We start from the raw sequence: 14,227 nt of genomic DNA on the forward strand, positions 1-14,227 counted from the left end.
TTTGTTAATATGTGCATCTTCTAATATTTACCAAGCTTCAAGGTAATTCATCAAAAACAGCAGGAATAGTTGCATTCATTGCATTGTGTGATGGACAGAAAAGCAGATGGACAAAATGATTTCTATATACACCTACCTCTAAGCAGTAGAGGATATAAATATAAACAAAAACGTTTAGCACCACAGTCCACACAAATAGCAATAATGAGATTGTTCACAATGGCCACTAAACTAGATCCTATCAGGATCATTTACATTTAGGTCAAACTACACAGTGAGAAAAGTATTATTGAAAAACAGCTCAGATCTACACCATGGCCACCATGTTAGAGATCTGATCAACAACATTTTCATCTGATACTAACTACTAATCATCCAAAGACTTTCAGTAATAAAAAGTATGTTGCCATGACAATTAATTCAGGAGAAGGAGCAATAACAAGATTTTCATGATGGTCACTGTTATTAGGGGTACACGAATGACGCCGAACTGACAATGTTTGATCATTTGCTTCAACTCAGTCATCCGATTGGTTCAACATGACAATATATCTAAATTTAGTTACTAGCTTATTAACATATATTGGCTGCAATGACATCATGTCTGGGCAGAGAACCATGTTAGACAAAGAGGGGCCAACCAAGGAGCCAGAGAAGGATGCGCTGTGTATTACTTAAACTACATTTAACCAATTAAATTATAATTTAAATACCACACAATACATAGGTTCAATATAAACTTTATTGTAAATATAAATAATCTTTGGCATAATGGGGGACAAATCCTGTCACAGCACACTGCACCAGCCGAGCTCTGAATTGTTTCTATAGGAATACCTCAGGAAGAGAGATTTGGGGTTGTTTGTAGGGTTGTGAAGAGTGTCCAACACCTGTATGTTGAGCTGTATGGGGCTGATACGAGGTATATAGGAACGCTGATGACCGAAACTCAATAAGTCTGATCCTCCATACATGCACTGTAGGAAGCGGGTATGAAGTATATGGATATAATAGTTGAGTATATTTAAGTACCGACACAAATTGGGGGTCAAAAGCAAAGCTGAGAATGCAAGAAACCTGGCAATGGCCCAAACGAAGTGAAGGGAGCTCTGTGACTATGGAATGGTGGGACTGTAACGAAGGCCCCCAATTTAAGGAAATGTAAGATAAAGATAATAATGACTGATAATGCAAAAACGTGGAAAATGCAATAACTAGTTATATTATCCAGAAAAAATCCATAAAATCCATAAAATAAACACCAAAATGACCAATCATATATAAATAATCATGTAAATTCACTTGTCTCTTTCCCCACAGGACACAATCTGTTGATATTTATAAGCCAGCCTTGCTTTTTTGCAGCTCTGATGAAAACATTTTTGCTTCCTTTTTGTCACCATTGACATTTTTGGCCTGGTGTTCAATCTTTTTTTCCCCTCAACATAGGTTCTTTTCCCTTTCAAACACCTCCATGTATTGGCTGTAATTCTGAGATTCAATTTCTCTGTATGCAGGTTCTTTTGGATGTGCTTGCTGCTGCTTAAGTACTAATATTAGTACCTGTACTACTACCATGTTGAGGCTGCGACATCATAGCTAGCTACTGCTCCAAAACTTTGCCAATATCTAAAAACAGTGATTAGCATTATTCAAATCTTTCTTGCAAAGATCAGAAAATACCAGTCCTCTGGCTTCCATTTTCTTATGAATGACCAACTATTTTCATTGAACTCTATTTGAGCAATTCCCTTTTTCCAAACATTTTTTAAACCTTTATCCAAATTTTTTGTCTTCCCGTTCTCTCAAAAACTGGAGATACCATGTTTTGCAAGCATGCGTCATCCTTTCCATTTGCATCAGTTTGACCAATAAGAATATTATTTACAATGATCAAGTGTTAAATAATATACAAACGAATATGTTAAAAGGATTATTGGAATGGGACTGGATGGACCATTTTTTTAAAACTGGGTCAGAGATGACATAAAAAATGGACTACATAGAGAATCTGATTTTTCTCATAAGGAGAAAGTAGAATTCTGCCTTAAAATGGAGAAAAATCATGCAGACTAAACAGATATCAAAAGGAGCATTTTCATGAAAACCCTGTGTTAATATGACCATCCATTCAGAAGAAGTAAACAATATCAAGACTTTCCACATACTTGCAAGGGCAGCCATACAGGAAGTCAGATCAGTACAAGACATCATAAGAAGTCTTTAAATGAAAACATCAAGCATCTGTTCCAAAGGAGTATCAATAAAAAAGTTTTAAAATTTCCACCAGAGTAGCCATACTGGATGTACAAGTGGCACTATTTTAACATAAAACTAACAAGGTACTGGGATAAATGTGTGTGTGTGTAAAGTTTTATGGCAATATTCCCAACAGTTTTCATGAGTAGCAATAACAAACTTGTGGATGAGTAAAGGACAGCTAGATGTCAGATGACATATAACAGGGCATCACATAAGTTATTCTGGTCTCTGACCAGTATAGCTGACAAGATTTTCCGGATGAACACTATGGCCACTATGGTAAGAACCAAACTGGCATTATTTTCATTTCTGATCACCTAAGTGTTATAAGAAGTCTTTCAGTGAAAACCTCATGCTGATGTGATCATCCATTCAGGAGGAATAACAAAAGTTTCAATATGATCACTATGGTTACCATAATGGTTGTATAATGAGCACCATTTTTATGACCAACTAAATCTAAAGAAGAAACTATGTAAAACACTTCGTGACCTTCCTTTCAGTAATTTTGGAGAAGTAGAAAGCAACTGCTAACAGATGAAGTGTGAACACAACAGATGAAGGGTGAATACAACAGATGCAAGAAGACTGCATAAGATCATCTAGTCTTTGACAAGCAGAGAAAGAGGCCCAAGTGGATTGACACTGCTCATATGCTTTACATAGCAGATGACCATTTACTAAACAGCTGATCTAAAAGAAATCATGCTTCACCCAACAAAAAGGGTTCCATTTATGTCATTAAAACTAATGTAAATTTGAATGATAACATTTATCCCATTAACCATTTGGATATTTGGATGTCAGAAAGTCAACCTATTTATTCCAGGCAGATTGATATTACAGTGGCATATTATCTGAAAATAATACTGAAACTAAGATGGGCATCATGGGCATATAAAAAATCAGATTACTTACCATCACTTCCTCAGGTGAAGCTTCTGAAAGAAGTCCATCTCTCTGGGCACTGAAGGTTAAAAAAGTATGTAGTATTCTTGGGATTAAAACATATATCTCAAAATGAATTAACATAATCAATGGAAACAAGAGGCCAAACAGGGGATGATACTGCTCACCTGGGTAGTTGATACATGTAAGGTTGCAAATACAATCATGCACAGGTAGTGAAACTGATTAGTGAATAGTAAAGCTTGGTGTATATAGTTGCTACACTGTCAATTGATGTTCATGTGGTATATCTTTTTTCCAGACCATTTAAAAGGACTATTTCCTTGATATAACAAGGACAAGTCATTTTTACAGCACTGTCCCCTGGATTTCTCCTGATCCTTGGGGATTTTGCACTAATTAATAACTTAGCATGGATTCCCAAGTCTGTCCTGATCCCCCTGGGGACCTGTATCTGCAGTCATAATGTTGAAATTGTTGAGATCTACACTCAAAAAAGCTGACATGGCATCTGACACATGAACAGAAAGTAGGTTGGAGATTCAAGTCTACTGATCAGCCTGGATTGACTATCAAAAATCTTAAGACTTTTTTTACTTTTAGGTCACAGGTCTCTTTGTTATTAGTAATAAAATCTAAGGAGGAAAGCATTATTTTTTATTCTTACTAAAAACTTCTTACTAAAAAATAAAAATACAAAATATGTCTTTTAAATGATCAGTGAGTAATGGAAATGAATACATAAACCTTAAAACAATGCACATGACATGATACCATATAAACAACAAATATTTAATGCTAGCAAATGTCAAACTGTTTAACCAAATATATCAAACTTGCTTTAATTATATAAGAATTACAAATGTGGTCATGTTTTTAGCAATTATTCAATACAAATGAATGTATAATCTTGGACATGGTTTTACAAGAAGGACATTCTTCCTATGGGCTGTTCCATTTAAACATACATGATACCCAGGGAAGGCAGTTTTTAAAAAAAATATATGCCAAGGTACTTTGATTTCACAAAGCTAATATTAAATCTATGGGTGAGTACCCCACATTAAAAGTGCCTTCCCTAGGTCCCATGTATGTTTTAAGGAAACAGCCCCACAGCAAAATCTTTTCCTTGCAAGTACTTAAATTAGTGAAGAAATTTTGATAAATACATGGTGTCCATCTGAAATGTTTGTAGTTCTTCTGTCTGCAGCTACACTGCAGTGTGTGTGTGTGATTTGGATTTTTAATGTAGCTTTAACAATTCTTCAGTCATATTGCTACGATGTCTGCAGTATGGCAATTAATAGTGATGTCTAGCACTGAGGCATCATGCCGCAGACACGCATGATGTCCCACCCAGTCAAATTATTCTGACACTAGGTCAACCAGTCCTGACACTGACCTCTTAATGCTGAGCACATAGTGAGGCAGCTGTTAGTACCATTTTCATAATCTCTGGTATGACTCGGCCAAGGTTCAAACCTAAGACCTCCCACATTCAAGACGGATGCTCTAACCACTAGGCCACTGGAGTGGTGCATTGTTAGTAAATTCCCACACAAATTTTATCTTAAGTAACATAATGAATGATGTGCATCCAAGATGTACAATATGATTTCTGGTTTGGTTGTCAGCTTTAAGGTATCTTGATTTATGGGTTTAAGGTGTTTTGCTAATAGCTTTAGTTAGAATTTGTAGCAGATGAGACTTAAGTATCTTGCCTATGGACACAACATGGTAGCCAACCCAGTCTGACCAGATAATCAAACCCAGTACACCTGCATAGCAGTCCGTCATGCTACCAATGGTATTTTAAAAGCAACAGTACCTTAAAGGAAAAAGGAACTGACAATCTAATCGCCAGCATCTTTTTTCCCAGAAATCCAAGACAAGTCTGCTTCTTCTTTCAAACTTCTAAGTACTCAAACAATCTTTCATATTCCAGAGAAATTAAATATACCAAATATGGCAAGTAAACAATTTTCTTATGTTTGAGATAACATGTTCACAGCAAAGTACATATTACTCTGTCATGGTCTTCAACCTTAAATATTTTATCACTAAACTTGTCTCTGACAATATCATGATATAACCACATACAAAGTCTGGTTAAATCTGATATTGTGAAGAGAACCTCGCTGAACTTGTCTCAAACAAATATCAAGTTATAACCACATATTAAGTTTGGCTAAATCCATAACTAATAATTTTTGGAGAAAAATTAAACTTTCTAAAGTGATATATGACATATTCTTCAAATATATCGACAAACTGGATTACATGATAAACGTCCGTTCAAGCTCATTTGCATCATCAGCTACAAAATTAAGCAATGACTTCTGACCTTAAAATCAATGTCAGAAAGCTAACTATCAATTTGTTCAGTGGAATGCAACTAAATACAAAGAATGGTCACAATTTACACACACATACATACACACAGACACACACACACACAGATATATGTCACTGTGTTCAAAAAGCTCAACGAAGTACAAAAATAAAACCAATGAACTCTTGACTTTAACCACTAGGTCAATTATGTTTGGTTAACAAAAGTTCCTTATAAAAGTGCAATTATGATGGTTGTGAGTTGTACACCATTTTCATTAAAAAGTAATAAAATATTGCTGGGTATCTTAGTGAAATCCCATGTTGATGTCACCATTTATGCAGAAGTAGCAGTGATATCAACAGTTTTTGAGATGGCTTTGGTAACATGCTGGTGATATCAATAGTTTTTTAGATGGCTTTGGTAACATACTGGTGATATCAATAGTTTTTGAGATGGCTTTGGTAACATGCTGGTGATATCAATAGGTTTTGAGATGGCTTTCGTAACATGCTGGTGATATCAATAGTTTTTTAGATGGCTTTGGTAACATGCTGGTGATATCAATAGTTTCTGAGATATCAACATGCTGGTGATATCAATAGTTTTTGAGATATCAACATGCTGGTGATATCAGTAGTTTTTGAGATGGCTTTGGTAACATGCCGGTGGTCAGGTGAGTACCAGATTTTGTTCAGAACTAGCTGCACTACAATGTTGATATCACCATCTGTTCAGTGGAAGTAGGCATATTAAGTCATGGCATCCACTTTAGAGCTTATGTCAGCATCATTCTATTCTAATACAGGAACTACTATATACAGAGGTAGTATCACATAAATAAATGTTGCTAAGATGCAGGTATTACATGATTTATTAAATTTGGGAGGACACACTGGCATCATTTTCAATTAGGACCAATTAGTGAGAAGTGCATTAGCAAAAATCAGATGTCAATATGACCATCTACTACAAAGATTTTGAATGTGGCAACCACTGCCAAAAATTGGAGGTCTGATCAACACCATGTTCATAAGGACCAAATAGATGGCATAAGAAGTAATATAGTGAAAATCCCTGGTCAATATGACCATATCTTAAGAAGCAGCTATGGCAGGACTGGACAAATCTACTTGTCTGGTGTCCAGGACAAACTCATATTCACCTCAGGCAAGCTCATATTTTCAAGGTACTAGCTTATGGGCATGTCTACAAAACTGAGAAAAAACAACCAAGGTCATGCTCAGTTCAGTGCAAATTGTTTAATGTTCTGCAAATTTTATGCTCAGTAATATCATCTCCTATCAAACCTTTAATTCATATTTATTTGTAATGTAATATCATCTCCGATCAAACCTTTAATTTATATTTATATGTACTGTAATATTGTCTTCCATCAAACCTTTAATTCACATTTATATGTACTGTAATATCATCTCCGATCAAACCTAAATTTCATATTTATATGTACTGTAATATCATCTCCGATCAAACCTAAATTTCATATTTATATGTACTGTAATATCATCTCCGATCAAACCTAAATTTCATATTTATATGTACTGTAATATCATCTCCGATCAAACCTAAATTTCATATTTATATGTACTGTAATATCATCTCCGATCAAACCTAAATTTCATATTTATATGTACTGTAATATCATCTCCGATCAAACCTAAATTTCATATTTATATGTACTGTAATATCATCTCCGATCAAACCTTTATTTTATATTTATATGTACTGTAATATCATCTCCTATCAAACCTTTATTTTATATTTATATGTACTGTAATATCATCTCCTATCAAACCTTTAATTCACATTATATTTACTGTAATATCATCTCCAATCAAACCTTTAATTCATATTTATATGTACTGTAATATCATCTTATCATCACCTTTTTGTGTTTATGTGTACTGCATGCTTTTTTAACATAAATGCCCACTACTTCATTCATATATTAATCCTTTAATTCACATGACACACTGTCAAATTCTGTCAAACAAAATGAAGGTGGAACAATTTTCTGACCATGTGCTTTCAGACAATATAAAAATTCCTTTGAGACACCTCAATGTGCTTTTAGACATGGTTAAAAGATGCAGTGCAAAACATTGATCCTCTCATGCAAATCTCTTCCCCAGGACATGTGATACGTCTGATTTACTATATAGCAGGTATTTTCAGTTGACGTGAAAGTGATTTCATAAAAAATGAAGTCTTTTAAATTTTGGCATGTTATATTTAGTGATTTTTTTTATCACAGCAGCTACATAGGATATAATATGTGGTGATACATTTTGATGGGATTTGTTTAAAAAATTATATTTTGAGACTGCTAAATCACAATATTTCTTCACCACTAAAAATATCTATAAATACAGTATTTAGTGATGTCTCAGTACAAAGAAAATAGAGTACACTCTTCATATTATACAGAGTACCCACCATAGAACATGGAAGTTATTCTACTGATGCCTTCATCAAAGCTGATTTCATAGTAATATTTCATACAGAGTACCCACCATAGAACATGGAAGTAACTTCTACACATGCTTATATCACAGCTGATTTCATATTAGTACTTAATACAGGGGTATCTTCCATGTAACATGAAAGTAACCTCAACACATGCCTGCATCACAGATGATTTCATATTAATACTTAAAACAGGGGTATCTTCCATGTAACATGAAAGTAACCTCTACACATGCCTGCATCACAGATGATTTCATATTAATACTTAAAACAGGGGTACCTTCCATGTAACATGAAAGTAACCTCTACACATGCCTGCATCACAGATGATTTCATATTAATACTTAATACAGGCGTACCTTCCATGTAACATGGATGTAACTTCTACACATGCTTGCATCACAGATGATTTCATATTAATACTTAATACAGGGGTACCTTCCATGTAACATGGATGTAACTTCTACACATGCTTGCATCACAGCTGATTTCAGATTAATACTTAATACAGGGGTACCTTCCATGTAACATGGATGTAACTTCTACACATGCTTGCATCACAGCTGATTTCAGATTAATACTTAAGCAGAACACTTACCATGTAACATGGAAGTAACTTCTACACATTCCTGCATCACAGCTGATACACACTCCAGTCCGACTGAATCTTGTGTCTTCACACAAAGAGCATTCCTGCAGATGAGTGTCATTTTCATTAAAATAAAGAATTTATTTTACTGTGTATACTTGCTTATAAGTCTATTCCAACTGCACACAACATAGACCCTAATATGCCATCACAAAATGTTCTGGCAGATCATGATTTATGTCTTTTCTACTGATTACTCCTAACAAACTAAATAGATCCATACCTGCCAATGCATAATGCACCCACAGGTCTGGATCTGTGCAGTTTGCAGTTGGACTCAACTTATCATTGAGTATATACCATATTAGTATTACATTTGAGCAACTTATTTTATTAACAATCAACTATTATTACATTAATTAGAAAATGCAAATGAACTATATAAATTTGTTTTATTATCATGACTCAACTTTGACAAAAGTATCTTAAGTTTTGCAGCATAATATTATTAAGGCCGACAAACTCAAATCAAAGGACCAAGAATACATAATGATGGGTGCTTATGACATGGTCAGCAATTTTTTTAAGGAACAGACTCTTGTTTTTATCAAATTCAATAAGGTCACAAACAACATGTAAATAAATGCGAATTCGGATGAACCAGTTTGGATTATACCAACTCTGAATATCTGGGGGACATACATATCAAAGAAACAATAAGAATTACTTTGTCCCCCAGTCTTCATTTTCCTAAAATTAGCATTTTCATGCAAAATACTAATTGAACCCAGTCAATAAACATTAAAGCATGGGATCATTTGAATCATGAATCGAAATCTTAAATACTTTAATATCTATATAGTGAATATAATATTTTAATAAGTTGTTTTCCAGTATTTTATATCACAAAATGTAAAAGATATAAAATTGTTTATCACATAGAAATTAAAATTAATAAATACTGTACCTTTGAACCCCATTTTGCATATGACATCTCAAACAGTGTGACAGGGCTTAGTTTGTCAACATCACCAAAAGCTACCCCAGGAGTGTACAAAGCACAAACAAGATGGACCCACCTGTCACAAAATTATTGAGAACATATGTTTTCATACCACATATAAGTCATTTTACAGCACATACAAACATATGTACATACATACATGCACACATATGTGTATACATACACTTTGGGAATCTTTTTCAGAACAATAGTATATAGCATAAAACTTCCTGAACTGTTGGGACCAAAACGTTTTAGCTGACTGACAGAGGTGGCCAATATACAACAGCTTGGTTAGCATTAGAATGACAGACAGTTGTTTTCAAACAGCACGGCAAATATACTTGATGCTGCAACTTAAAACCTATTAATGCTTATGACCAGAAAAAAAACGTGTAAAATGATTTCCTTTTATATTGGCTTCAATGATTTCATACTGTTCTTTCCCCATTAACATAAATTATGCATTCAACTCATCCTGAAATGTTTAAGCATTCATATTGTTACAAATGGTTTTTATCTGCAGGGTTGTAATGACTTCTGGTTATGTACCATTCTGGTAATTTATCTAAAGTATTTTGTACAGATAAATACAAATTTTGTTTTTCTTTCTAAAGTCTCTTTTATTTACTATTTACAGGTAACACAATGTTTATAAATTATGGTATAGATGGCAGTAGCACATGACCAATCAAAGGTGGTCACCCCTGAAGGGTTATACCAATTTACAGCTAAAGCTACCAGATGCCACAAATTTACATTATGTGCTCCATGACGTTTTTGATGAGACTGTAAATTACATCTCCCCATCCATTAATGTGTCCAATTTGTAAATTTTAAAGACCATTCTTTTGGTGCATTCACTATACTAATCTCTAAAAATAAAATAATACATATCATACAGAGTGAATTTTCAATCGGGTTAGTAGAAATTGATGTTTACTTTCCAGCATCTGTTTCTTTAAAGATTCCTCCTTCATTTGGACAAAGTTCGCAAGGCTGCAAAAGAAAATGAGACTATGTCAAACATCCAATTTACACTACATGTATAAACTTACTTTCAGTTTCCACCCATAATAAGTGATTAGGTCAACAATCTGCTGACTAGTTGGGAGTTGTATCCTACCAAACGATGTTAATGATGCATGTGCTTACTTAAATACAAAATATGATACCTAGAACTAGTACCTATTCAACTGCATTTTTTTCTCATTAACTTTCTTCAGGTAATTTTTTTATTTAAACAATGCCACGAATGTCCTGACAATTAATCCAATTTAGCAGTTGTGTGTGTGTGTATGTGTGTGTGTGTGTGTATAAATGTGTGTGATTTAGATTTTTAACGTAGCTTTAACAATTTTCCAGTCATACTGCTACGTTGTCTGTAGTGTGGCAATTTATAGTGGTATCTTGCACTGAGGCATCATGCAGCATCATGTCCCACCCAGTAACATTATCCTGACCAGTCCTAACACTAACTTCTTAATGCTGAGTACCAAGCAAGGCAGCTGATAGGACCATTTTTGTAAGTCTTTGGCATGACTGGGCCAGGGTTTGAACCCACAACCTCCTGCATCTGTGGATGATGCTCTAACCACTTAGGCCATTGGAGCGGTCAATCTAGCAGTCATAAAACTAGATCAGTTTTGGTGGGGGGATAAGGAAGTAACTTTAAAGTGTCATATCTCTCTTATAAGCTGTTACATGATATTTCTGATCCCATTATTTCATGTGCCTTGAACAGATACACAGTTACAAGTATAACTTGTGTTTCTAGATTCACATTTGATACTTTCTATATGATTACAAGAAAAAAATCAAAGTATCCATGATCCTGGTGTTACAGTCAAAAGAGAGTAGTGACAAGAAGTAGAAAGAAGGGTGATGGGTTACGTTCAATACTGATAAGACTTTTGTACTAAATGATTCTTCAAAGTCAAATGTAAGGGTGATGGGTCACGTTAAATACTGATAAGACTTTTGTACTAAATGATTCTTCAAAGTCAAATGTAAGGGTGATGGGTCATGTTAAATACTGATAAGACTTTTGTACTAAATGATTCTTCAGTCAAATGTAAGGGTGATGGGTCATGTTAAATACTGATAAGACTTTTGTACTAAATGATTCTTCAAAATCAAATGTAAGGGTGATGGGTCATGTTACATACTGATAAGATTTAATCTGTACTACATGAAACTTCAAAAGTCAAATGTAAAATATCATTTAAATCTGTAAAAAGGGAGGAAAACAGAAGTCATAAATAACTAAAAATAACCACTCATAAAATGTCAACCAGGTCAACTAGTTGGGATACAATTAGTATTATAGAAGAATAAATGCAGTACATGCCAAATAGAACTATTGTAAATCGTTTCTTCAACTGATACTGATAACCATGTCCAGGAAAACAACACTAGTTACAGTGAAACTGTCTAAAAGGATGCAAAAGCAATCAAAGTGTAAATTATAATGAAGTTTCACAAAACTGATTAGCTCACAGTCACCAGAACCTAAACCTGTCTTGGGACCAACTCAAGGTATCTCAAAATCCAATTTGGTCTTGCTTGTCTCAATATCTTTTGTGATATCATTCCAACAAGTTCTGCACAGCGGATGGATGGATATCTCAATACCAATATGTGTTTGTCCTTCGAGGAGTGGGGAAGAAATGAATACAGCACTTTAGGCACTAGGACGGTGGTTCCCAACCTTTTCGGCAGCATCCCTAAAAATAGTTTTTCTAAGCCTCACGACCCCATTTCCACATTTTGACACCCTAAAAAAAACTCCAGGTGACCATCCAGAATGTCCTCACAACCCCGATTTGGGTACCAACCTGGGGAATGGGAACCCCTGCACTAGGATAAGACATATTACTCTTGGTAAACTATTCTAGCCATTTCTAAAGCTTTCTTCTCATCAATGAATAAAAAGAAAAGGGCCTGCAAGTCAAGCACATGATGAATGCTTACCAATAAAATAAGTGACCCTTAGCCCCAAAGCTGAAAGCAAGAGCAGGCATGACACATAATAAATTGTCTTATCATCATAATGATTCTTCCAAAGAATGAAGAAAACCCAAACAAGGAGTTCTGGAAATATTAGCAGATGAAAAACCTTAATCAAACCTTAATGCAAGTTTTTCATTACTGTGACCTTGACCTCAAGGTTAAATAGAGCATTGTAAGGGTTGCAGAATCAAGAGGCCAAGTTTCATATTAATTCATTCCAAGTATGATTTTTATGTAGATTTAACAATTTTTCAGTCATATAGCTACTATGTCTGCAATGTGGCAATTTATAGTGATGTCTAGCATGGGGCATCATGCCGAAGACATGACATGATGTCCCACCCAGTCACATTTTCCTGACACCTGGCTGACCAGTCCTAACACTAACCTCTTAATGCTGAGCACCTAGAGAGGCAACTGTAAGTACCATTTTTTGTAAGTCCTTGGTATGACTCCGTGGGAGTTCAAACCCACAACCTCTAGCATCTGAGGTAGATGCTCTAACCATTAGGCCACCGGAGAGGTCCCCAGATTATTGATATTGGTGCTGAAGAATGTTTCTTTCTACCTGTGTCCATACAGAAACCTCCTTCTCAAATCTTTACCTATACAATTTCCCTTGTCAGAATATATTTCTGAATGTGGAATTTTCAATGGCAAGTCAAACAAATTCTCCAAAATTTGACATATCTGCCACTTCGGCTCAGGTTTTATAGCATATTTAGTATGTGTTCTCCTCAATAAATCCAAAATATAGCTACCAAGAAATGGTGCTTATTCTGGTCTCACATCGAAACAATTGCTTTCCCGATTAAATCCCGAAACATGTCTACCTAAAAATAGTGTTTATTCCATTTGCATTTCCCCACTCCCTTTCATCACAAAGTTATTTAAAATGACTTTACTTTAAAACTGATATCAACATTCCAACAATTATCTTGATTATTCTGGTGCACAGATCTCTTTCAAGCTGAAATATAATTGACTGCTCTCTACTGATATAATGGCTTCATATATTTGTGACCAAAATAGTCCTAAAAAACTACATCTTACTCACAGGTTTGACTCCAGCTTTACAGGCATCACAAAACCAGGGCTCTGTACTGGCTGAAGATTCAGTACTTGCAGCTGACTGGTTATCACTAATGCCATAACAACCTGTAAACAAAACAATTAATCAGAGTTTAGACATTTTAAAACTTCTTTCACTTATAATACAATTTCTTACAATCGTGTTTAATGGCAAGGAGAAACAAGAAAGATCTGTTGCTGTCACTTACAAAAAATATCTGGTTCATAAAGAGATTAGACTTAATTTTGTTGTACTTAAATCAGTAGATGCCTCTGAGAGAAATCATTATTTGGAGTGAACTAAATCTTTGATAATACTTACACAATTATAATATGTTTGGAAATCATCCACTATCACACAAAGTGAGCCCTCTCAGGCTATAAAAGATGTACCATATCTTTTGGTTGGTTTTAGCAATAAAAGTGCTGACAAGGTGGAAGTCAGACAAGAATGGTCTCACTTTGGAAAGAGAACTAGAATTTCACCAATTGTCAGTTACTAATAGAGCTAACGTGCACACTCTCCTGGGATATAACTACAAAAAGGGCAAGGAAGGGTCTT

At 34.7% G+C, this 14,227-nt stretch overlaps 1 protein-coding gene across 1 annotated transcript in view; it reads right to left on the bottom strand.

Moving 5' to 3' along the window:
* Nucleotides 1–14,227, bottom strand: part of LOC149791567 (PHD finger protein 14-like) — a 73,019-nt gene that overhangs the window by 45,431 nt on the left and 13,361 nt on the right. The window contains exons 6-10 of the mRNA XM_089970107.1: nt 13,652–13,752; nt 10,526–10,581; nt 9,547–9,658; nt 8,589–8,683; nt 3,181–3,229 (exon numbers count right to left, since the gene is read on the bottom strand). Coding sequence (XP_089826233.1) covers nt 3,181–3,229; nt 8,589–8,683; nt 9,547–9,658; nt 10,526–10,581; nt 13,652–13,752 — 413 coding nt within the window. The remainder of the gene's footprint in view (nt 1–3,180; nt 3,230–8,588; nt 8,684–9,546; nt 9,659–10,525; nt 10,582–13,651; nt 13,753–14,227) is intronic.

The sequence above is a fragment of the Sinohyriopsis cumingii genome, chromosome 9 (assembly GCF_028554795.1).
Source record: "Sinohyriopsis cumingii isolate HCF-2022 chromosome 9, ASM2855479v2, whole genome shotgun sequence".
In the NCBI taxonomy this organism is placed as follows: Eukaryota; Metazoa; Mollusca; class Bivalvia; order Unionida; family Unionidae; genus Sinohyriopsis; species Sinohyriopsis cumingii.